The sequence below is a fragment of the Branchiostoma floridae genome, unplaced genomic scaffold (genome assembly GCF_000003815.2).
Source record: "Branchiostoma floridae strain S238N-H82 unplaced genomic scaffold, Bfl_VNyyK Sc7u5tJ_1569, whole genome shotgun sequence".
Lineage (NCBI taxonomy): Eukaryota > Metazoa > Chordata > Leptocardii > Amphioxiformes > Branchiostomatidae > Branchiostoma > Branchiostoma floridae.
The window spans coordinates 95,814-122,945 of record NW_023365765.1 but is presented as its reverse complement, the minus strand read 5'-3'; the positions used below and the strand labels follow the sequence as shown (position 1 = coordinate 122,945).

Genomic DNA, 27,132 nt, shown 5'->3' with positions numbered 1-27,132 from the left:
ATCAATCACGCTTCACGAACAATATGCTCTCACGTTGAGCTGGGTACGATAAATGGTAAATCCACAGTGCTACGACTCAGAAAAAAGGGCTGCGACCGTCGTTAGAAATTCGAAGGCACATGGCAGAAAGAGGTGCTTTCGAGTAGGCGTCTCAAGTTGGCTCGGGTTATCTGATAACACTGCGGGACATGTTGTAAGGGAGTAAAGGCGCACTCGTCAAATCTTAGACACCTCCAAAGGAGCAGATAACGTCTTAAGGCGCTCTCCTTCAAGGTTTTACGTAGACCTTGAATTTTTGAGGAACCTCTGGTTCTTGTGGACGTTGCTGTCATCTTGCCCGTAGAATCATTACTTAGCGCGGATTAAGCCGACAACCCTCATTGCTTGACGTTATTGAGACACGTCTCAGCCCATGTGTAACGTATTAAGCCGCCTTGGCAGCCAGTTCAAGCAGGACAACGCATTTATCATCAGAAATCCCGACTTCAAATGGTTGCGGTTTGAAGTCAAGATTGCCACGACCGTTCCTTGAAAGTTGTGGGTTGCTGACATCTATTCCCGGTAGAATGTAACGCACGCGTTTTAATTGGCAGAGAGTTTTTCCGGAGTCCCGGTGGATGTAAAGGAACACGCCAACAATCAGTTCAACCTGCGGTGGCTCAGTTGGACAGGTCCTGATGGAGAACCGACCGTTCTAGGTCAGGCAGGCGCTGTGCGGCAAATGTTGTGATGCGAGTTGTGTTGACCTTCGCTTCGTCACATTTCCTTGCAGTGCGTCGAGCAGGCAGCTTTTCTTTCGGACGACAAACGCCAGGAGTTTCAGGCCACCCACTGTACGGTACTCCTCCGCGTTACAGTAGCCGTCTTTGGAGAAATCTTGTCAAAAGCTACTTGAGGTCTGAACTGGAGAGTTGAAATTTCAGCGAGGCTTGGAGGAGGAAACGGGTTTCCACTGCTTCACCCCCGCTTCTGAGTGACTCGGTGTCGGGCGAGCAAGCATTCCTTGTCTACCGAGACAAGCTTACTCACGCTTACACAAATAACTACACGGCTCGGCCGCATATTTCACCCTTCTGCGCCCGTCTGAGGTTTTGTAGGGAGAGATACGTATACCTCCAGTCGTCTACATATAGCCGAGGGGCAGAGACCGATTCCACCTGCAAGTACGGAGAGGAGCGGTTCGTGCCCGGGCGCACACAGGATCCTGAGCGGATTGTCCTCCAGCTGGGACGCAGATTCCTCATAAGACGGGGTATTGGCAGTGACCTTCTTGACCTCGCAGTGTCAGGGAGTGTTGCTCCTTTAAGGAGGTACCACCAGAGATCTGCTCCTTTGCAAGTGGGGAAAATTGGATTGCCTGGAACCTTGTGGATTGTGGCCTGATCTGGAATCGTACCTCGGCGCCTTGGAGTTCTTCCCACGGGAGGACGCGGTTCTTTAGGTAAGGACGGAGGTTTGGGGTCTGAGAGGTTTGACGCGCCTGGCAGATGATTCGGGTTCTTCAGTGCAGCAAATCAGCCGCGGGTCGCGGGCACATTTGGAGCGTACAGGGATTCTTCTTGCGAGGCGAGGGATGGTATAAAGCAGTAGTCCGGAGGTCTAGGTCCGTGGTCGTCGCATAACACGTTTTTCTGATCGACAGTGTGGGCCTGTTTCTGGTTATATTTCGGGCAGACGATTCTTATTTCTGAGACAGATTTCTGGACTGGAGAGTTGAGATTGAGCCTTTCGTGCCATGATGCAGTTAAACGCACGGAAATCCGAGGGAGGATCCCAGGCGGTGTCCTGCAGGGTCTGCATGTTGGCCGTGGTCGCCGTAATGCAGGTAAGAGCGCTCGGATTTTGTTCTGTTTGTTCAGACTTACATAATTGCTGTAAGAATGTAAGCAATTTGTACTGTGCATACCTCACAGGTCCTCGCAATATGGCTAATCTCATCGGAGGTATGTCACAATTATCTAGCGTGTGTAACAGTTTTCTGTGTGTATCATTCCAAGATCTTCTAAGTACTAATAATACATATGTGGTATATCGAAATCATTTGCAGCCAGTAGGTACCCAAGTTTGAGTAATGAGGCCGATTTATGTGCTCAAGGCACGTCCCTCCGAAAGACAAGTTCGTAAATTCATGTTAAAGGCACGGTACCTGATGATAAGTGAAATAGTTTGCAGTTGGTTTCGATACTTATTGTGGATTTACACAATTTTATTTGGCCGGGGTTCAAAACTCACTGAGACTTAATACTAGCATAAAGATTGACCAGTCGAATCTACTAGGAAGTCCAGCCATCCCCCAGATCATCCAGATGCTCGGAGCTCTTTGCTCTACATTCTGGCAATATTTGCCTGTTTCGGCATTCGGCTGCCAGCTGTGCTCAGGACGGTAAATGGGAGTCTATACCAAGTGTGTGTGGAGGAGGGAGGGGGGGGGTGTTGGGGGTGGTGCTGGTATGAAACAATAATCTCCAAGCAGATCCTATGGTGCCATAAGAGCGTAGCAAAGCTGGCAAAGGAGTAGTAGCAAAGGAGCGCCGGCAAGAGGAAGTCAGACGGGCACTGGTATAGCATACACACTTAGGATCACTTAGGCTGACTTCACTTCTCTGCCAGCTTTTCATACTATTATGCTACCGTAGGATCTGCTTGGAGATCATTGACTCCGACCGAAGCAAAGCGGGGGTGGTGTATATCTGATATTTTTATCTAAAACTTTAATTTGTTATCGGAGGCCCACGCTACGACAGTAAGTCAAACACTAACCTAACCCCCATGGAGTCTTGGTGTGAGTTGTGCTGGATCATGACCGACTAAATGTGCTGAATTTGTGTATATAAGAGGGTCATTTGGTCGTGACCTTGAAATAGAACAGTGACCACTGTGATTTCGCAACACAATGTGGGTGATTTCAATTTGTTTTTGTTGGAGGGAAGCCCATTTTAACATTCAAGGCTGTGTTTTTTTTCTGTTTACCTTGGATGGATTGCACCTTGTGTATACATACGCCTCGCTTGTTCGTCCTTTACATAGTTTCGGAAATTAAAATCACCCATCCTGGCAATGGTGATATTTTTCTAGCTCGGGTACAGCAGACACAAAACAGCGGCACTGTTGACAGAGCGCAGGTTTTTCCCTCCCACTCGATTACACTTGTAATTTGAAGAGGTGTGTCAACACATTACGTCAGGATACTGGCAAAGTAAAGTATGGGTGGGAAAACATGCTCAACTCTACCTGCGCACCTAACCTAGTACCTTGACCTCCAGGATCCTCCAAGTCGTTGGGGGAGGGTCCAAGGTAGATATGAAGATCCCTTGCCAGGGTGAGTCTTTCTTGCAGGGCGAGAGATGACTATTCTGTTCAATTCTATACCTCTCAGGTCATTACACAAAGCCTTTCTTCATAATCTTCAGCTATCCCCGACATGTTACAATGAGAGATTCAGTGAAGCTATATTTCTGTTTAAACTCTTGGAAGTAGGATGAATCTATAATCATCACAGGCTGTAGATCTACCTTCATCCACCTTTGTCGCCCCTGATGTATGAGGAAGTCAAGGTTTATCATCACAAAGGCTCCCAACTCACGATAACAACTCGCCCACAGGATAACTCTCTTGGCATGACAGACTGTCAGAGAGTTGGACGGCGGCCATTTTGGAAATCACTAGGGACGACCATGATGCACCGCGCGCAATAAAACATGGCGGATCCAAAAACAAATTTTGATTTTGTTACCGAAAGTAGCCCACTACGCTGTGACTATGCGGTACATTGCAAACAATGGTACATGTGATCATGTACACTGAACAGTGACGTGTTTTCTCTTTCCCATTTAGGTCGTGACAATGACCGTGACCGTGGTTCAAGGTCAAAAAGGTAAGACATGTCATGTTTTCTCCAGCTACTCGTTGCTTAGAAATACATGTGTACAAGTACATTTTATCCATGTAGACATGAACAAACCAGCTATGTCAACTCCTTCTATTAAAGAGCTACAAATTAAAGATGTGTCAGTGAAAAGCAGAGTCAGTCAAGGTACGGAGGGGGAAGGGTCGCATTCGGTGGTGAGCTATGAACTTGGCTATACTATGTTCAGAATTTCTGTTCTCTGGGTAAAGCTTAAAGGACACAGGAGCAAAAGAACCTTAAGTTCACACTTGTCGCGCTTGCTGTATAATTTAGCCAAACTGACACTGGGTAATCTGGGGTCATCAATAGATGGAATCGATTGCTAACGCAGCGAAGAGCAAGATGAGCAAGACACATTCAGCAATGGAAACAAAATAGACAAGGCCAGAGGAACAAATGAATCATTCATCGTTCAAGAGCTAGTGGACCGTCAGGGGTTGTTTGTCCCCCTCCCTTCCTACTGCAATGTACTCAGCCCTGGCCTGTATTGGACTGACTCAGATGTCAACAGTGTACTCAGTACACAGTGGTTGAACACACACAGGAAACAATACTGTCTGTGTCGGGAATGGAAACTCTGTCTCCAGTACATCCCATATCCTCAATAGATCACACATCATTCACCCGGACGGGCGACCTGGCGCACCCCGTCTTAACAATACGGGGGTGGCATAACCACGACGGTGCGGTATTACCCCGTGCATGTACGTTGACTACCTACCTACATTGGCAGACAGTCTGAAATATCATTGTCATATGAAGGATGAATGTCTCTATTCTGAGTCAGGCTATTGAAAGCAGACTGTGGGTATAAAAATGCATCCGTTATATTACGGTAGCCATTCCCCCCCCCCCCCCCCCCCCCAAAGACCACTATAACGACCATCAGGAAAGCACCCAGACTAGGTAACGGTTGTGGAGTTCCAACTAGCCCCATTTTTTCCACGCCTAAAATTTGGTAAAGGCCAGGTGGTGTGTAATGGAAAGGGGGAGGAGATCTTGCAACGAAAACTTCATACAAATATCTCCTTAGTTTGATTTGTTGTGAGTCTGTCGGCCATGCTCATATCTATATCATTTTGCTCTAGATCTTGCCAATAGTAAACCGTATACTCCTGGCAGATCACGTCCATCTACTGCACAAGGGTGTTTGTCCTCAGCTCACCCCAGTGTTGTCATTTCGTCTCGAGTTTGTTTTCACCCAGTCCTCAAATAAAGCAAGCACATAATTGGAACAGTGTGTTGTACTTGATTCATGAGGACATGACATGCCATCACAAGGTGAGCTAGTGTTTCAGGAAGTCACTTTCATTAACCCGGAATGATACAGTCTAGAATCTCGGACAAAGAGATCGTTGTGTGCACTCAAAGAAAAGGTCCAATCCGTAACGTTACTTTAAGTTACTATCGCATCTTTGATAATGATCCAAATGACATACTTTATATTAGTGAGTTTGTGTTTGAGGGAGCCGATTTCATTTAACCGGGAATGGTACAGTCTAGAACTTCTCTGACAAAGGGGTTGTTGTGTGCACTCAAAGAGTCCTCAAAGAACAGATACGATCCGTAACTTTACTTTAAGGTACTACAATATCTTTAGTAACACTCCAATACCAACCCGTAACTTAACTTTAAGTGAGCTAGTGTTTCATGAAGCCAATTTTATTAACCCTGAATGATACGGTCGAGACTGTCTCTGACAAAGGGATTGTTGTATGCACTCGATGAACAGATTCAACCCTTACTCTGCTTTTAGTTCCTCCAGTCAGACGCCAAGTTAGAGTCAATTTCTTTCCACTTGGGTATCAGAGAGGTACGTGTTATGTGTGTAAGTGAGCATTCCAAGATTTGATAGTCCAAAGGAGAAGGGGTGGGGGGAAATAAAGAGCGTGGCAAAGAAAAGAGATCGAAAGAAACAACCCAGTACATAAAGTAGTCAAACCTGTACAAGTGACCGCATCTACATAAAGACCACCTGGCCAATGTGACCACTTTAACCCTCAAACCACCGTATGGGGTCAAAACTGACCCCAGGCGTATATCAATGTGTGCCATTATGTCATTTCTGGTCGAAAACAAATTTCCTTCCAGGAGTTTGTTTGTATATATGTCCTATAACTTCTTATACGTTGTTACCGAGAATGGCTAATTGTTGATTAAGTTATCCTCGAAAGTCTATGCATGGTCCAGTGGGGTCAAAATTGACCCCAGCATTTTTTTAAACAAACTTTTGTTACCCACACCTAAACTACTTATTGTAGGAGCACGAAATTTTTAGAGAATGATGCACATGTAAGCCAAAATTATTGTACTAACTTTTGTGCCATTATCATTTTATATGACGACATTATGACGTCATCTAGGTCATATCGGCCGCCATCTTGGATTTTGACTGATGACGTCATAAAATTAGCATTAATTATCAATATTGAGCCATGAAATTTAGGTTGAATTTTATAAGATGTGATAAACAACTGTTATTTGCCAAGAAAACCTTAAAACCTAAATGTTTAATACAAAATTAGAAAATTACGTAATAAATATATCTGTCAGAATTACGTTGCCATGGCAACATGAAAAATGATGAACATACTTTGTTCACTGAAAATGTTTGTTATGAACATTTTCTAAAAAGTTACCAAGTTTGGTGGCCCTAGCATAAGCCATTCAGGTGCAATACGGCATTGAAGTTGGTACAGGCATCAAAAACCTCCTTCCTGGTCTGAATAGCGTTGGTGCAAAATGTGGTCCTCATGATCTTTTGCATAAATTATGATAATGAGCTAGAAGAATTCTCACCTAATCATGTCAGACTGTCCCAAATAGATTACTGAAACTATACATATATACAAATCACAAAATGAGTCACACAAAAAACTGTATTTGTACAAAACGTTTTGGGGTCAGTTTTGACCCCATACGGTAATCTACGTCACAAAAAGGCTACGGTGGTTTGAGGATTAAGGTGGTCCTTCTGATGTATTTATTTATTGTCCCATTGATATTTATAAGCATTAAAGAATCCTGTCTACAGGAACAGCCTCTCCATTTAGATCAGATTCCATCGATCACAAGCGGTGTTGTTAGGCAGGTTTTACTGTGCGCACTTTTGTTTTCAACGAGAGTCGAAGTGTCCTTCGAAGAGGTTTCCATTTGATCATCTGCCAAATTCTAAGAAAACAACAATTTACTATCTGATTTGGCGACCATTAGCTTTGGAGAAGATGGTATCCGTACTGTTTACACATCTTGTACTTCCTTCCTGCCTGCTCACAAAAGCTGCGGCACTTTGGTGGCGTCGCTGCGGCCGAGCGATTTGAGTGCTCAACAAATTCCATTGATACGTAAAACGAATCTTTTGACTATTTTTTTAGGGTATTGTTGCCTTTCTAGTCATACTTTTACCTCCGTGCTATTCCCTTCAGACTTCAGGTAACAGAAATTCAAACTGAATCGGGCCTCATATCAGTTACTTTTCAAGGGTGACGGTGTCTCATGTGCCCAGGGCAGTACGGAATAGTCCTGGGCACTTTGAACAGGGTAGGGTTGGTGGTCAGCGAGGGAGGAAGAGCCGCTCTCTGCTCTGTATCTTCCTCACAGCGTCGCTGATACCCCCTTTAGAAATGTGCCCACCATCTGCCAGGTCTTACACTATTAGCGCTGCCCGAGAATTACGACATGGCGAGACCGTCCTTGTAACGTTGGACTGCAGGAAAGGTCGCTAACCTTGAACAATAAACACCACCTGTTTCCGTGTACTTGAAATAGTGCAAAGGAATACGGGGCAGAGTGAAGTATGGGATATATATTCTTGAAAAAAAAAAAGCTTTGAGGAGGGCTAGCTATTAACAGGCTTTATTTCCTTGTACTTGAAGCGTAAAAGCGATGGTTCTGTGTCCGTTTTCGTAATCCTATTCTTAGACCAATATCTTTCAACTCATGAAGGTTTGAAAGACTTAATCATATGCGCCGGTCGAATCTGTTCACACAAAAATACATAACAACCAACAAGTGTTAATTATCGATCAATCAATCATGATGCAACGACCAATATTGCAAAAATCCATTTTTGTACGTAGTATTAATGGTCACAACATCCCATTTACTAATATCTATACTCGTTGTTCTGTTTGCAAGACAACAGTTACTCAAACAATTTGGTTTATTTTGGAAACAGAGACGTACGCGTTTCGGGTAGCATCCACTGCCTTTCGTCAGTCACTGGGGGGCGTATCTCATAGCCTACCATGTCTAACCTTCATCGGCGTTGTGCTATTTGATTTTAATCTAATTTCGAACCAGTCTATACACACAACTTAGTTATACGCTCTTAAATGAACTACAGATTGTCACTGTACAGAAATAGGAGTTAAGTGGTGGGGGTCACGGGGTTCAATGAAGAAAATTAGCCGGAATAAAGAACATCAGGTCCACATGTCACCGGGTCTTATTTAAGGCCACCAGACCAAACTTACTGCCGTGTGGAGTAGTTTCTGTTTCTGCGTATACCAGTCAACTAATGTATTGAGGTGAAAGCTGCTTTAAGTTAGTCAATGCGGCAAGTTGAACTGCGCTACAGAAGTACAGTCAGAACGCTTTTGATCTTAATTCTGCTGTTTGTGTGCGCATATCGTACCAATCAATCTACGACTTTGAGGACAGGAACCAAGAAGAGGCCAATCATTTATGCAGTTATATAAGAAGGTACACCTGTCAGAGAAGGCTTTTAAAAGGTCACCAAATCTAATAGCTGGTGTTCCTTCTTTTTCTCATTGATTTCTTTTGGAAGAATAGGAAGACAAAAAGCACTGTTTTTTTTTTTAAATATCTTGTGGGTTCTACAATTTGTTTCTTCTTCTTCCACTGCCTAGACATACAATATTTACCACTTCTATCCATTAAGACATTGAAGAATGCATTCCGACATGCCCCTAAGTGGGGTTGAAAGTTGCCCAGTCTGGTTTTTATTATGTGTGAGCAGAAGGAAGAGCAAAACATCGCAGACTCGGAGTTTCCGTCTCTGATGTTCGACCCAACAACACATGGACCGACTCGGTAATGTCAAATGTTGCAGTACAGTTGATCTGACACGTCAAACACTGACAGAACACGATACTGAGATTGCCAAGGTTCTCAACTGTAGGTCACAATTACCCACGTGTTGTTGGGCTCTTTAATGTCAAATGTTGTAGTACTGTACACGTCATGAACGTATACAACATGGTACTCCACTTAACAAGATTGGCGAAGTTTGAGGTACATTTGTCATTGATATCATGCGTGTGCATAGGATTTTGAATAGTTGTTTTGCTATACTGTTTCTGGCAGTCTGAACTCCAGGGCCATCCGTTTTATTTAATTGAATTTACAATACCGAGAGTTTTATATTTGGCCCCTTAAACAATTTCTGGGGAACATGGGAACCACGACAAACGTAATATGATGACACACAGGGTAGTTATCGGGAATGTTCTCTGTAAAAAAAATAGCAATGTACCTGAAGCTACATTATTGAGGTATGACTGGAGTGAAATGTACTCCAAACGGCGTCTGTATGAAATGTCTTAGATTTCAGCCAATTAAAGGGTTCGTGGGTGAGCTTCAAGTCTTAATGAGCCCATTACAGCCAGGGTCTGGCTCGAGGGGACGGAGTTCAGCTACTGGAACGACTAATGAGCGTGTGCAGTCTCTCTCTTCTGGTAAAAGTTAGGTCCCCCTTGGCCTCTACCTGTAGCACATACATGACATATTTTTTTACATGCTAGATTTTTTTTACCTCCATGAAAATGGAGGTATTGTTGCTATATTGTTTTCAGTCTGGAACTTATGTGGGGAATATCTCAAGAACCGTTGAAAGGTTTGCAATGGTTTTCGGTGGGTGGGTAGGGTGGTGATGGTGCAGGTTGATTTCGTGCCACCTGTTGGTTGACCTTGGTACTGCAGTGACATTTTTGTGTTATATCTTTGCACCTGGACTTGCTGTGGTTTATGTGGTGGGTAGGTGTATAGCGGATGTTAATTTTCTGTGAATTTCAGTCTTGTTTGTTTTGTGGATGTTTGTGTATGCAGCGAATATCTTAGGAAGCGATGGGTTGCGATGAGATTCTTCAACTTAAAGTTAATCATTGCTGCCTATAGCACAAATGTATTCCTTTTTCCTGGCTAGTGCATACCTAGTTACAAAGGAAGAAAGGGAGGATTTGAGCTTGTCATGAATAAGCAACTTGTCAAACAGACAAACAAATAAAACAAGGAAGAATTTACTGTACATTTTTGCTCAACTTGGCTAAGCATAGAAAGACGCGTTTAAACTGTGTCAGGTTTTAAAGACCATATTATACACATAAGTCATAACGTAGACATAAATCGCTGTCTTCCATGGGAAAGGAAGGTGACAAGGGATGCAGGTTACAGTCAATCATTCTGGCACCCCGCTATCTCAGTATTTGTTATCATGTGTAGTGTTTGTTTTCAGGGATTAACATGTTTATTGTCAATCAGCTCCAGTATCTGAGATAGATGGCTATTTTCATACCAAAGCTGTAGATACTCGTGCTAGGTGTTAAAAGGATGCTTACGATGGTTCTTTCTACATAACTACGCCTAATAACCCAGACGTTTATCAGGTTGGGCACATTGAAGCAGGGCTAATGAAAGACCCCTGGGGGAATCCGGAGAGTTGAAAGATGTGGAAAGTCTTAAGATCTCTAAACATACTATATAGCTTCTGTCCTACTCGGAAATATGGGTTCACGAAATCTGTATAAGTCTACCTGAGGTTTGGATACCAGGCTAGTGGATAACGTTATGAATCTAGTCTTGTTACTGTGTTGCGTTTCGTTCTGCTTTTACAGGGGTATGAACACGTTGGAAACTTGACCAGATTTACAACCGAATTAGGCTGGATGCCTTGCTGATGAAAGGAAATTCGAAACATTTTCAACCTATCACGTCCCTCCCGAAGGAAAGTCGCTAACCGAAGCCACATAGTCATTTTAACCTTGATACACTGAGGAAATAGGTGTAAAGTACCTTTCCGAAGGGGCCCGATGTTGAATGGACCCCACATCCTTTCGATTCTTAGTCAACATCCTTAACCATAGGGCAGGACCATCTCATTCTGTCCTTGCCACCTACATGGCAAACTTTGCAAAACACATCAGCGTCACCATCTGGAATAGGCACACATACAGGGCATGTTCTTTTGGCAGTCTGGTCTGGCAAACGTCATGTAAATGTTCTCTGATTGTTTAGCTACAGCGGCGACATGTCATGTTAGCTGTGTATATTTATCCGGATTTAAGTGTATAGGAAGAACAAGAAACAACATTTAGAGGGATGTCCCGGGACGATTCGAAGCCACAGGCGGATCAAAGTGATTCAGGAACCACCCAGAGAACTAATAAACATGGTAGAACAAAAATAACTATGATAGCATTCGATGGTATGTCCTCTTCAAACATACATCACTTGATCGTCCAAAACTCGAGGAGTCCAATGTGCTTAGTGAGATGAGATTAGTGGTACTCCAAGAAGTCATTCTGGGTTATGGGAAAAACGTATTTGTGGTGCTTTGGCTTTGAAAGGCCAGTGCAGTAGTTGGTTTATGTTACAGTTAACGTAATTATTTTGTCATTAACCTCGTCGCCACTTTCATTTGACTGAACATCATCAACCTTTTTTTGGTAAACATATAAACATACCAGTCAGCAAAAATGACGAGATTTTCGTCTCTGCCAATGACCTATATCCCGGTACAACTATAAACATATACGGGTCACCAAACGGTGTACACCTCTATCAATAAACCTAACGTAGCTCAACGGGTCGTGTGATGGGGCAGTCTGTATTTAGTACGGGAAACTTTGGTTTGGAGTAATTGTAGATTCAAGATGTTCTGCAGCATATATCAAGGATCGTAAAAGTACTAAAGATAAACAAGGTGGTCTTAGCAAGGACCTTGTTTTTAAATGTTTTACTAGAACCACGTGCTATGATGCAGTATCACCATATACATTTCATCTTAACTTGAACTTGTTGTTCTTCTTAGACACTTAGAACCTGGATAATCATTTCTCCAGATGGCCATTCTTTACTTAAACTGCAGTTCGTGTTCTTGAATCGTGTTTTGAGTCTGTATTTAGTACGGGAAGCAGTGGTTTAGAGTGATTGTAACTTCAAGATGTTCCGCAGTATATATCATGGATCGTAAAAGTACTTATAAACAATGTGGTCTTGGCGAGGACCTTGTTTCTAAATGTTTTACTTGAACCACGTGCACTGGTTCAGCAATGACGCAGTATCATCTTACACATTTCATCCTAACTTGAACTTCTTCTTGTTATTAGAAACGTAGAGCCTGGATAATCATTTCTCCAGATGGCCATTCTTTACTTAAACTGCAGTTCGTGTTCTTGAATCGTGTTTTGAGTCTGTAGTTAGTACGGGAAACTTTGGTTTGGTGTAATTGTAGCTTCAAGATGTTCCGCAGCATATATCAAGGATCGTAAAGTACTTAATATATATAAACAATGTGGTCTTGGCGAGGACCTTGTTTCTAAATGTTTTACTTGAACCACGTGCACCTGTTCAGCCATGACGCAGTATCATCTTACACATTCTAACTTGAACTTCATCCTACGTTGAACTTGGTTACTTATAACCTCTAGAATCGTTTCTCCAGATGGCCACTCATTCCTGAACACGTAACGGCAGTTCGTGTTCTTGAATCGCTCAAACTCAATAAGATTTATAGCCAAGCTCTCTCTATCAGATCACCTTCTAGCATCGCGTTGTGATTCCCAGCTTGATATGTGCCCCCTATGTGTACTATAGGGTCCTATAGGGCGTGAACACGTCAGAGACCAGACACTCGTAACTCGTATGTGATGCGAAACATGTTCTTCATCGAGAGTACGTGATTCCGGAACGACTGACGACTTCTAGTCCTTTGATGTAACAAACAGTCCTGTTTTTGTTGAGATGACCCTCGTAGATGACACCGTTGGCAATGCTCGCCTGCCTCTTCTAAGAAGCTACTAGAGTGAAGCAAATTGACTCTTCTCTAATGTCAAAACAGACGAAGTTGATTCACTCCCGTAGCATTCCGCCTGTGCGCTCGTCCGTTTAGTGGTCTCTCCGAGTTCAGAATTAAGACCAGGTTTGCCCGTTTATGTAAGCCAGATGACCGCGTTTTCCGCTGAACTCCGCACATGACTCCGATGAGCAGCAGGTCTCTAGCGGCCGTGTAAATAAACGGCACTTTAGTCTGGTTGAGCGGCGTGGTAGTGGCCATTAGTCAAATCTTTAACATGAATTAAGGCCGAAATTGTACGCTTAGAAGTTAGAAGCATCTGGTGTGTCTTGTTAAGCACGGTGCACATAGAAATATGAATAAATTTAGATATATCCTTCGGCTCTTTTCGTCTCGGGAGACGGTCGACAGATATAATGGAAACGCAATACGGTCTATAGTTTGCTTTGAAAGCCGGGTTTAGCCTATTGGAAGTTGGTTTCCTTTCATTGTAACAGTATCTTTGATGTGATAAATATCAGGCAAGCAGAGAACATGGATCTGGTATCATTGCTAAGGTATATCATCAACAACATCACCAGGCTTACACTTTACAGAGCTGGATCACACGCACGTTACGTTTGACCTCCTTTATATATGCTCATATACTAAAAATGTACTATAACGATGTAAACTTTCTGTAACAAGAAGTTCAAGGTCCGAAAGTGTTGTGACGCCTGCCGAGTTTGTGTTGTCTGCTCCCAGACCATGACCTATTAAATCTTAATCGGTACATTAGCCAGGCTCCTGCTGGTCTTTGTTCTACTTGGTTAATCAGTAACGGTTCGTTAACATCCGATACTCTGCGGAAATCCCTGACGAACACAAGGGGAAGTCTGACCAACGCTCAAAAGTAGCAATGTTTATGCGGACACGGACACTTAAGGCGTCTATCTGACAAATTTATATCAGCCCAAAGGATCTGTGAACTAATTAGACATTGTCGATAATACAGGAGCTTTAATACAGAAGGCTGTTTCAGCAGACCAGTTTGAACAACCCTCAGCCAAACAGAGCAGCTGTTTTATCTTAATTTGTAGTTTCACAGTTTACACCGCGTCACGTAATCGGTAGTACGTCGTACGTCAATAGCCAGAAAAGTACTTACATAGTCAATGTCTTCGAATTCGCTGTAAACATTTACGTCATGCCACGGACACTTAAAGCAGACCCAATGAAACGTCTGCAAAGTTACATCACCTATAAACATTGCCTCATTGATACTCTACGGAAATACCTGTCCAACCTAATGAGAAAGTGTGCCCAATTCCCTTAAACGTGACTATCGTCAGAGTGGCATGTTGGGTCTTAATCCTCTAAACCAGAAATGCCAATGTTCAATGCCATACCCAAGGGAACGTCTGCCCAATCTATGGCAGCACGTCTGATCATTATCATGGACTTATACTGCTATAAATGGTGTGAATCTACAACCCCAGGAACAGTGCCACTGTTTGATATTATAGATATATTTCTTTGTTTTATCAGGATATCCCTTAGTCTTAAGTAGATTTCACACTATTCTGCCTGGAGTCCGCGATAGCATCTCTCAGAGTGCCATCTGGTAAAAGTAAGGTTATATCTAGAGGAACTGTTAAAGTCGTCCTGAAAGGTTTGGCATTTCCTGCCGTCTGTGCTGGTTACCGTTCCAAGCCTCCTGGGATGTCTCATGTCTTTATCCATTTTCTGCCCGCCTACCTAAGTGTCTATTCGGTTAGTAGGTCACTGACCGGGAAAGGCTCGCTGTCTTTTTGTGGTTCCATACATTTTACACTTGACCTCGAACGAATGTCATTAATGATAATCGAATGTTACGCCAAAAAGCAACTGGATATGGTTTTGGAAACGGACAGCCATCCGGTGTCTTTCGTCAGTGGCGTATCTTATCACCTGGATGTCTAACCTTAATTGATGTACAATCGAATGTTGTTAATTACGCTTTGTGTGTTTTGTTGTATTCTTAGATATACTTGCACGCATCACATGGTGTTTTCATTATAATGCGTCAAGGGTTTCAGACGTCTACTTTAGGACTGAACGCCCCCAACTCAACCGACCGCTCGCTTGACTGAGTTCACTAACGCTGATAGATCTCTCACTAGTCTTCAGTTAACGTTAAATGTTCTTCGGGGTCTTTCATAGATATCTTATTATCTTCTAATGGTCTCTGAAGTATCTCACAGACCTTCGTCACTCATCCAATGGTGTTTGTCAAGTGGACGTAAAGCCTTATTGAAAAGCCAAGTCCTCTGTACTTCAGGGCATCCACTTTTAACCGTTTGCCATTTTAAATTTATTTGATACATGTATATTGCGTATTCAGGCACTAGCTATAGGACGAGCTGCGCCAGGTGCTAAATACCACAGATTTGGCGCGCGATCAGTGTGCCCAGTTTGCTGTTGTATCCCCCTTCGCTATGTCACGGCCAAGACTATCACTAGAATTTAAAGCCCCGTGGGTTTGTGATAAGGCAATCGGAGTTGGGTTTCCTGAGAGTCTAATTAGTCCCTATCATTGTGTTATCGGTCGATCACAGTGAATCATTTGTCTATATCCATGACGTCCATATGATAACATTTGTAGATCAGCTTGCAGCACAATTAGCTGAATTGTATTCAACGATTGAAATACCCGTGTCTCAGCATTGTATTGCGCGACATGTCACTGTGGTGTAAAGTGATTTGCTCAAGTTGATCCCTCACGCGCGCCTTGGGAAGACTTCGTCTGAAACTTCAGGACGTGGAAGTTAAACCATCGATGCAGGTGGTCTGATCAGGTTAAGATGAATGTAACTTGATTACTGCACACAAGAAGGCTTTGGGTAAGGTCTTATTCAGGTCTCACTCTGAGCTGGCACCCGGAAAGGGTTCAGAGCCAAAAAATGGACGGGAAAACAAGGAGAGCTTTATAACGTCGACTGACAAACGTGGGTTTGAATTGGATAAACTTCACATAAACGACACTAGGAGCATGTGTTCTCACAGTAGAGTGTTCAATGACCAACGGAATTTCCTCACTTATTAATCACTAGAGCGGTACGTCTAATTATCTCAACATCTCAACGCTACCACTTACACATTAGGAAAAGATGATGGCTTCAGTCCAGGGAAAGATCGTTTTTCCTGATCAAGTAGATTTTCAGCCTTTGGAGGCTACTTCTACAAGTTGTAGTTCGTCTGAGGCCGTCAGGGTCCTTGACAAGTGTAAAAGAACCACCTGTTGTAATGGAAAATCTACAGAATTTAATGAGGACTTCCTTCACTTATGTGGACATCGCAGCATATTCATCAGCCTTGCTGGTGTTTTTGGCACGTCTTTCTAACCATCTATGACAGTAGGGTGCTTGTAAGTCTAAAGGTGTCCGACTTACACGAGGAAGTTTGTCACAGTTGTGATCACACATATACATCAGGGAGACATCTGTGTATAGCTGGGAATATTGAATAAACTCATGATGTGTGCTGTTGCATGTTGGTGCGGTTTGTGTGGGGGCTTGAAGCTGAGTGGCTGGCAATGTGTGAGGGAGCTCTATAGCTTAGCAATAACAGGGACGTTATCAGGGACTAAATGTACATATTGTGGCAGTGGCATGCCATAGGAGCATGTTCGGACATTACGCACCCGCATTACACGAGTCAAAGGCGGGAGGAGGAACCCCTTGTATCCTTGGTCGGAAGTCCTCCTTGGACTAAGAGACGGATACTCCAAATACCCCTTGCATGCAACAAAGCTGCATCTGCTGAGGTCGTCTCAATTTTTTTACCTTCATGTCTCCACCTAGCGCCAGAATACGAAGTGTCATCAATAGACCCGGCCAGATAGGGGTGCATAGTGTACGTGTATGGACGGCTTAAGTTACGAGAGATAGGTTGCTACACAGATCTCATCTTCTTCGCAGCAATTTCTTTTTACTTTAATGTCTTCCATGCCTCCTCCTAGCGCCAGAATACGAAGTGTCATCAATAGACCCGGCCCTGTGCATCACCAGAGAGGGGTGGATAGTGTACGATCCCCTGACGCACACCTGCTGTCCGGACGGCATCTACGAGGGCGCGGCGGACAGGCACGTGTGCAAGGCTTGCGGACAGACCACCTTCGTCATGCCGCTGGACGCCAAGACGTCGTTCAGGTGCTGCGGGGACAACAACGACATCCCGTACGACCCGGAGACAAACATCTGCTGCTTCCACAAGGTACATGTTTGATTGTTTGTTTGTTTGTTTCGCAAAACCGGTAAACCGCCTTTAGATGTAACACGCCAGTTTCATACATACAGTAAGTACGGGGATCGTAAGTGTCTAACGTCACATTTGCAAACCCGGCTGGGTCCCGAGGCCAGGTCGGACTTTTTTTGGGAAAGTTAACGAAAAATATAAATGTTTACGTAAATATATACACAAACAATACCCACGTCTATTCTTTTTACGCCTTGGTGTATAATTTGTCCTGGAATGCTATCAGTAATATTAGGACTTCGATTCCTTTTTCTTCTTTCGTTATTTTCGTTATTTGTCCGTCTGGGACTGTCCATATCATCGGCATAATATATATTATATCGTTACAACTGATGCGGCGGAAACCATGAATACGTCACGGAGTATGTTACCTACTGTCATTTGTCTTTTTATTCGTTCTGATGGATCTTTGTCCGTTACATCTTTGTCTTTCCTTCAGAGTACTGAACAGTATATAGTGCATCAGCACTATTCACTAGAACTTGACCTCGCCAGCTAGTAATACTTGATTGCGACGAAGTTGGTTGATGAAGTTTTGTCCTTTATATATCAAACTACTAGGAATGGGATTATCAGAAACTGCGAAACAGGTGATCCTCAACGTACGATTTCTCCTTTAGCTGTTGAACGGACCGGAAGCCAGTACCAGGTGTATCCGGTGCGGGATGAACGTGGTCTCGTTCCCAGCGACGGAATCGTCCGAATGGCTGTGCTGTGGGGAGGAGAACGTGCCGTATAACGGGCAGACGCACCACTGCTGCTACAACGAGGTGTATGAAGGCGTGCAGGCCAACTACGAGTGCCATCGGTAGGTCACTATTAGACATCTTTCCTTGGTATTAAAAACTATGGAAATCTGTCAAGTGCTTCCCTCCTACATACTTTAATTTAGCGATCACCTCCATCTCCTAGCATTGTTGAAAATTCGTTGGTCGTGTACCTTCACAAGCATAGAAATATGGTCTAAACAAACAAAAATGGCATCTACAACGACATAACACAAGACATGCTCATCCTCGAAATGGTTACATTTTAGAACCTTTTAAGCTCAGCGGAGTCTCCGTTTCTGATACTTGTTTATCATTATCATCAGGTGCGGAGAGACCGTTTTCAGTAAGCCACGCACGGCCCCGGCGTTCCGGTGCTGCGGTGCCCGGGCGGAGATCCCGTACGACCCGACCACGCACCACTGCTGCGAGGGGTTCTGTACCCTGGGTACCAGACAGGATCGGGTAGCTAGCGAGTTTTGTTCGGGGACGCAAGGCAGTCAGCCCGCCGATCTCACATTAGCACTACGGGGAGTTTAAGCCCGAAGGACTGCAGGTGGACCTCCTCTGGTTCAAACTCCCCGGAGCGCTAATAGGAGATCGGCGGGCCTTACTGTCTTGGGCCACCGAATAAACTGTCCTAGCTGCCCGATCCCGGCTGGCCCCCAGGGTAGGGGTTCTGCAACTTAAGCTCCGTTTCTGATATTTGTTTATCGTTATTATCAGGTGTGGAGAGACCGTTTTCAGTAAGCCTCGCACGGCCCCGGCGTTCCGGTGCTGCGGTGCCCGGGCGGAGATCCCGTACGACCCGACCACGCACCACTGCTGCGAGGGGTTCGACAGGGTCAAGCCGGGCCCGCAGCGGGACTACATCTGTAACCGCTGCGGTACCGCGGCCTTCAGCAGGCAGCGCAGCGAGCCGCACTACAAGGTGTCCATTTTTTTTTATTGTTCATTTTATTGGGTGGGCCGACTACTCTCTCTTCGCAGCCAGGGCCTAAATTGTCAGAAGCTTACATTAGGCTGAACTACATCGGTGTTAATTCAGGTGACCTCAATACGACTGTCGCAAGGGTCTAGAGTGGCTGCCATTCGGCGCTAACTCAGGTTACCTCAAAACGACGGCAATCGCCCCATGTGCGGCCAAAGGACTGTAGGTTTTCAAACAGTCACACCGGAAGGACCTAAGAACCTTATTCAACCGCGACGAAAGAACCCAGAAATTGTTGAAAAATTTGGGCTTTTCCCGTCTTTGTCCGCTCTAAAAAAAAGAAGCAAAAATTCAACTTGTCTAGATATAGCAAATATTAGTACATTGTATTTGAATTAGTCCATTTCTGCCAATCAATATTCTTGTTACATGTATGCTTGCTCTGTCACTATCATATGTATGATTCCCATATGTACATACTTGCAATTAGCTCCCGTCCACGAACCTGTAGATAACGTTTCATTAAACGTTCGTTACTGCCAGTGCTGCGGCTCCAACAAGTTACCGTACAACCCGGGCCTGCAGCACTGCTGCTTCGACGAGCTAAAGGACGGACCGGAGAACGAGTTTGTGTGCCAGAGGTGCATCAGTAAGACGTACAGCAGGAGGATCAGTGAGCCTTCTTACTACTGCTGCGGACTGGACGCCTACAACCCGGAAACTCACACCTGCTGTGCGGGGGAGGTAAGGTTGCTGGTGGCGACCCCCGTCACGGTCTTGTTTATAGGGGCGTTGTGCGTTGAATTTATTGTGTCCCATTGAGTGTTACATGCATTGTTTCCTATTTCCTCAAAACTATTGGGCGTCCACTGGGCAACGAAGAACCATTGGTCATTGAGAGTCAGACCATTGAAATATCATTGAGAATATCGACGGGTCATCTGAAGACAGTTGAGACCGTTAAAATATCACGTCAAGTCAACCGAAAAACTGCTGAGATATTTGCCGATTATTAGAGGCCTATCGGTTTCGACTTTGTGAACCTCTAACTATAATGTAAATAATGAGTCGAGATATGGATTAACGCGGTTTTACCTTTGTCGAGGGCATTTGGCAATGAAAGACGTCGTACGATTTAGTAATTTTCAGCATTTCTAAGTGATGATGATTTTTGTCTAGTTGCATGAAGGTGGCAATGACTACCACACGTGTCAGACGTGCGGACAGAAGGCGTTTATCCGCCCTGCCTCGGACCCGGAGTGGCACTGCTGCGGGCCGGACAACACGCCCTACAACCCGGAGACTCACTTCTGCTGCCAGGGAACCGTATGTGGATTATATTTTATAATTACCTTTTTTGTTTCCGGTGGAATCGTCCTGGTCATCTTCTTACCATGGCTACAATAATGCGCTAGAACACCTTCATATCGCATGATACACGCCCCTCCATGTAAAATTTACTATATGTCGCTCGGGGCCGGGGGGGGGGGGGGGGGGGGGGGGCTGGCCTTAAAAACCCAGGTTGTACTCTGCTTGCTTCTTAAAATGATTTCACGAGTTCACTCTACCTGCATTTGTCGCTCTAGAACATCAATATTTGACAATACAATATTTGTAATGGTTCTTTCTCACACTGGTTCTTGTCGACGAGGACTCAAGGTTAACGACTTTGCAGATAATCTGTGTACTAGTGCTAACCGGAATATATAGCCCGATTGGGTGTTGTAAATTTGACTCGAATGCGGATAAAATTTTGGTAAATGACAGGTGCGGGCAGGTGCAGAAGGTGAGAACACCTGTCTCAGGTGCGGGAACAGCCTGTCTACCGTACCTGCCTCTCCCGTCTGGGGATGCTGTGGGGAGGTCGTCTTCAACATAGGCAGGCAGGTGAGGCATTCAGTTTTATTTCTAACCAACTTGATATTAGCATATTAAGCATTCATCTTGGGAATTATATCATGAAGAAACAAGATTTATCAAAAATGGAAGTTTTGCAGCAGTACTTTAGGGAGCCACTAGGGGCCCGCTATCGATCTTGATTTTTGTTATTTTGACCCGCATCTGTACGCAGACTGAGTAGAAATGGTCATTACTCGAGGTACGAATTGAAACGCATTTGATAGAGGGTTCACGTTGCATTTTGTGCTTTATTGAAGTGAATCCCTTGAATATACAGTGATATCATTTCAAAAGGGATTTGCCTGTGTCACAGTAAAGTACCATCTAAGTCTACACGTTCGTGATATTTTAACTGCATCGTGATATTTTGATTGCAAAAAGTTGAAATAGTTTACCTGACGATGTTGATGCAGGTGTGCTGCGGAGGACAGGTGTACCAGGGGAACGTCTGTGACGGCGGTGCCATACCTGCGTTTGGCGCGCCATTGGAAGGAACATCTGTGGAACAGACATCTGTGGAAAGGACGTTTGTAGAAGGGACATCAGTAGAGGGATATCGCGGTGGACGTCCCACTGACAACACAGACAGACAGGGCGGTGTAGGTGTTAGGAGAGAACATGACGTTGAAGGACGCACTGAAGGTAAAGTGGTGTTTCCATACTTTTTCATACAGTACAAATGTCGCAATACTATTTAAACTGTTTTTTGAATCTCAAAGATAGCTTATTGTATCATCGCGTGTGATTCATGAGATGGTACAACGGCTTGGCGAGACCAGATGCTGCAACTCACAAACATGCACATTTTTATACGTACAAGCTACTTAATTACGAAGTATTGCGGCATAATATAATGCAGCTTCTTCAACAGTACGTCAGGTTAAGTTTATGAAGACCTTAAAAGACCTTCGGTTTCTAACATCTTGGGAAACATGAGATCACAACATGATGCATTCCATGGAAGGAAAAGGCTGTTTAAAGTGTTCCAACTAACAGGCATTGCCAATAGGATATAGGAGAATTCTTTTTACACAACCAGCAGGTACTTATAGCCTGACTAAAATCGCGCCCCTAGCGGTCGGCCCTACGAGGGGGTAATTACTCCAGCCAGCGAAAGCTTGTGTAAACACAGGCTACAGGTACTTACATTGCCTACAGTGCTGGTTGTGTAACAAGAATTCTCCTATATCCTATATTCCACCAACCTGATGAAACTATTTTCGGAGGCATTGCTAATGTTAATGCCAGGTCATTGCCCCGGGTTGCTGTAGTTGTAGGTATCAGTGCCCTTGTGTATGTAGGTCAGGGTGAGCGCACACGTGAAGCTTGACGAGTAAACAAGTTCACTGATACGTTACGTACCAGGTGACCCCGCAGCAGTTTATTTACCTCGTCAGTACTGGGTTTGGGTTTGGTGTTGTGTGTGAAGTACTAGTATAGTTTACGGGCTACACAATTAATTATATTGTGTTATTCGTCGAACTCAGACATGCTTTTCCTAACCTTGATGATTCGTTTCTGAGTTAATTCGTCTCACCAGTACAGTGCCGTGTTTGGGCTGGATGAATAATCCTGTTTTCCAGCTCTTCACCTTTTTCGTCTGCAACTTTCGTAGGTTCGTAGGAGAGGCCGTATGTGAAGTGTAACTTACGAACAGCCTAGTTGTGTTATTCATCAAACGCAGAAATGCTCGCCCTGTTATTGATTTGTTCGAAGCGAAATTCAACGTACAGTAAACAACGAAAATGCCTGTAATGAGGTTATGTCTTTCCTAGTCCTCGCGTGCCGGGCACTCGTTGGAAATCAAGAGCCTAGCCAAGGGCATCGTTTCAAAACAACAGAAGGTAGCTTGCTGTTGGCAGGTCTCTGGTGTTGAACGTACGAGTGTGCGAAGTTGTTTATCCCATCACGAGTAGGGTCATGCGTTATCAGTATGTGTTGACGCGTTTGTTGTCACTTATCAGCCATACAAATTGCTTTTTGCTTTGTTATCAGCAACCACGATGGGCATTGGCACAAAGTACCATATATTGATTCCAGGTTCAGACTGGCAACGGTTTTAGCTTGTTACTTCTTCCCAAGCACAATAGGTATCTAACACCCAAAAAATAGTGGCAATAGCGTGTTCAAAACACGAGATTGCAAAAGCAGAAGTTCCACTGCAGTACCAAGGGGGCCTAAATCTAATCATTTCCAGCTTTCGTCACACCCTACCACCAAAACAAGAATGAAACCAGTCAACCCAGCCGTTCTTGAGTTATCTTGTTGACAGACATACTCACACACAGACACACACACAATTTCACGGAGGTAAATATATCACGCCTATTTAGCTACGTCGTAGGAAGACCACTTCTTCTATTAGCTAATGAACAGCAGATCATCCTTGTCGCATGTCAGGATACTGTTTGTTTTGTGCCTAGAGGGTTATCGGAGAACAAGACCTGCTGAGCAAACTGAAAGACAAACAGGACTGATATGTCGGATCGTCATTTCGCCTGGCCAGGCTTGATGAAGACCAGGTTGTTCCCGTGACAAATGTTATTAGAGGTTGCAGAAATGAGGTCTCTATTACCTGCTCAGTTTCTCCAGTTTGCCCCGGGGTGTATGTGTACGGGCGGGGTGATGATCGCAGAGGCAATGGTACAACACAGCTGCTGGGTGTTGTGCCTTTGTGAAGATTAATTTATCTTCGGACAAGAAAGAGTCAGTTGATCTTCCAAATTAGTGAAGTATATCATAACTTAATGATTAAATCTCATATGGCTTCTTTTAAGAAAACGAGGGGACCATTCGTCAACACACTCAGGTAGAAAGGTACATGTACGCGGGCTTAGCTTGATAAACTCTCATGGTATTCAATTAGTAGCCTGAAATCTTTCATGGTTCTGGCAATTAGTAGCCTGTTTTCCTGATTTTTTTTCCATTTTGTGTATTCATGCGTCATATACATCTAAGGCCATATTTCAAATCCAAACATGTATCTTAGTCAATTTTATCGTAATGTCAAGAAGACACTGAACGTATACCACATGTAACATCATGGCGTCAAGGAAAGTGATTGTATTTCATAACATATCGAAATTAGGACTCAGACCTCACATCTTAATTGCTGATGGTGAACATATGTAGCTTGAATATAGACTCTGGTAGGCAGGTCATTCTGATATTGATCTGAAACTGCTAACTGCCGTGGCGTAGCATACATTATTGTATGCTACGCTATGCCTTATCTTCGCAATCAGTGAAGAAAAGGCCAAAAGCAGTGTTTGGGGCTTGGTATTTGGTTTCACAGTACACTATTATGGCTCGACAGACATATCACACATAAGTAATGAATATATACTGCATCTGGATGCCAACAATTGTCCTTCTGTTGCTGGGCCCATTTGGCCACTTTCAACATATTTCAAACCATTACGCGTAATCAACATCACCCCGGGGCCGGACTGCACGGTGTAACTTAACCCTTGTTAACCTGAGGCGGAGTCGCAACTGGAGACATGAGTTTCACCACGTAGGACAGGCAAAGGCACATCAGACAGGTTTATACTTTTTACCCTACTTTCAATAAATTTTAACCCATTACACCCAATACGTATCACCCTGAGGCCAAACGGTACGGTGTAACTTAACCCTTGTTAACCTGAGGCGGAGTCGCAGCTCAAGACGTGAGTTTCACCACGTAGGACAGGCAAAGGCACATCAGACAGGTCGATACCAGTGGCAATGTCAGCAGGGTCAGATGCAGCCTGATTCCCAATGACATCACACTAGACCAGTCAATCAGTCAATGATTCCTTCAATCGATCAATCAATCACGGAATCTACAGAAATCGCAATGTGAATGGTTTCTCTTTGCAATTCAAGCTAGGAATGCGACACTTCATCTACCACTTATCATCATCGGTTGAGACCTGACATACGTTTGAATCACGTACTTATTCCTGAGAGGATTGTAGTCTCAATTTCCCCTTTGATGTTGGGAAGTAGGTAATAATATATTGTTAGGTCTCGTTGGGACGTCTGACTGGTATTCCGGAAATAAACGATTGTTAGCTAAAGATCAGCAATTTGTAGAAGAGAGCACATCGGAATGTCTTGTCTGTTTCTCATTCGGTTCTGAAGTGTGGCGGTTTCGCAGAAGGCGTGAGAACATGACACGTCTTGTCAAGGGTCTGCAAGGCACCAATGAATGAGTGCATCAATCATGCCAGGTGCTTCGGGCAAGGTCTTCTAACAGATGGTCTCTGTGAGCAGATCTTCATGTCTCGCATACCTGTTCATGCTATGTTTGTATCCTACAAGCTCATCAGGTTGGTCTGTCTGGGTCATGTTTAGAAATTAAAGAATGTGTCCCTCATTAATCAAATAACGTGGAGTTGAGCCCGCATCTATTACATGGGCGAATACAGAGCCTTTAGCGCAGGAGTGCTCAAACCACCACTTAAGTTCTTAGTAAGATTTTGAACTACATACAATATGTAGCCTAAAGGGGGTCAAAGTTTTCATTTCTAGCCTCTAGCTTTTCCCAACAGACAAAATTCCGTGTTGGTTACATGAAACGAAAGTGGACAGAGTGATCTTCCAATAAGGTAGCATTTAAAAAACAAAGTGAATAGTCTTCTTCTTTGGAAAAGGTTCGTGCATTGAAATGCTGGACGTTACAGGTAAAGGTTGTTGTCTTTTTACCTTGTCAAAAAATCAGACTCTTGTGCATGTTTGCTGTGTCAGAATCGCTCAAGAAGAATGCTGTTTGGATGCTGTCAAACATCCCCATGATGCCAGAGGGGGGGGGGGGGGGTGCCAGGTCCCCACTATTTTCCGCATGTTCCGCCATATGGAATTTCCTGGTATGCTCTACATGGGCAATAAATAGAGCTTAGATTACCCTGTAAATGTTAGCTTATCATTGAATAAACTAGTGGCTTTTGATAGCTTCTTTTCTTTCAACCATTATTCCCATGTATAAGGATCAGAAGGGCTATTATAATTGTTCTGTGCCCTGTAACCCAGTAACCGGTGTACAACGGAAGGAAAATGCGGAGGCGTCGGGCCAAGGACCGTGACTAACCGACTTTTCTGTGATTTACACACCGTCATTTGTACCTTAAGAAGTTGGCACAGGTCGGCCAACATTTAGATTGGCGTGGAACTTTGCCGGAAACAAACTCTCACTAAAGTCAAACACAAGGTTGATGGATTGGTGCGACCCTGCCTTTTAAGAGATCTCGTGTGTCGTGCACCTTGCCAAGAGGTAACTGCAGCGTAGACCCTGAATAAGTGCCAAATACACAAGGGGTTTGCTGTTAACACAAGGAGTACAGGTAAATCGGCTATTGGCTTTGGCAAAAGAAACCGATCTTTTTATGTAGCCCCCTCTCTATCGACCTAAATGCCCTGCTTGGTACATTTTCTATTTAGTTCTTGTTCAAATTTCCTACGCAAAGCCTCCACGTGTTCTGTAGGTCTTGCATCAACCTCCACAGGGTATCAGTTGAGCAACATTTCTGAAAGTATTGAAAAGTGATGATTTAAGTTCTAGATACCATGTGTTCTTCTGATATTGGTTCTTCAGCTATCTGGAACCATTTCATTGGATCCGCAGGCCTAGGTTCGATCCCATGGTCGGCTCAGCTCGGACATGATGTGAGGGCGTTCATACGTAAACGGGACCCCGTGTTCGAGGAGGTGCCTCGAGCACGTAAAACAGACTCATTACTCATATTGTGTACCAACTGACCACAATAATACACCAGGTTAATTTTGTTTATCATTATCACTTCGGATATTTCAAACTTTGCAGCAAAGAAGAGAGCAGAAACACCTGTTTTGCAGCATTCCATAGTTTTAAGCAATAAATGAGGGAGGCATGATTTACCACCTCTGGATTTAGCCAAAGAAGGCTGCTTCGGAGTGAGCTTCGGAAGGGTGTTTTCTTTTAGTTCTGCCTCCGGTTTGAACTCTGCTAATAAATCTATACAACCTTGGCTCATTCTTTGGTACTGAGCAGAGTAGTGGCGCCTGGGTGTTTTGTCTGACTGGTGAAAAGTAATTATTTTGCATTACTGCTGTTCTCGGAACAGTTGTTGTAAGATATCCTTGGCCAGAGCGATGGCTGCCAAGTAAAAAGTTATTATATCTTGACAAATGATTTCCACACATCCTTTCACATACCTGTGTCAGTTAGCAATAACAACAGCAAAACGTTGTACACGCGTCATCTGTGGCATTGAATTTGTTGAAAGGTAAGCAATATGAGACGATGGAACTTTATCAAAGACGTAGTGTTCAGGAACCCTTTCTGTGTGGTCCTGTT

General features: G+C 44.0%; 1 protein-coding gene across 1 annotated transcript; it reads left to right on the top strand.

The window, feature by feature from the left end:
* The first annotated feature begins 1 nt into the window (after nucleotide 1).
* On the top strand, nucleotides 2-25,882 carry LOC118408316. The gene is made up of 11 exons (XM_035809007.1): nucleotides 2-1,825; nucleotides 3,835-3,874; nucleotides 16,921-17,174; nucleotides 17,837-18,024; nucleotides 18,310-18,417; nucleotides 18,710-18,914; nucleotides 19,458-19,658; nucleotides 20,094-20,240; nucleotides 20,682-20,801; nucleotides 21,227-21,455; nucleotides 25,830-25,882. Exons 1-11 carry the CDS (start codon nucleotides 1,736-1,738, stop codon nucleotides 25,880-25,882), a joined length of 1,635 nt encoding a protein of 544 aa, XP_035664900.1. The 5' UTR covers nucleotides 2-1,735.
* The last annotated feature ends 1,250 nt before the right edge of the window (nucleotides 25,883-27,132 follow it).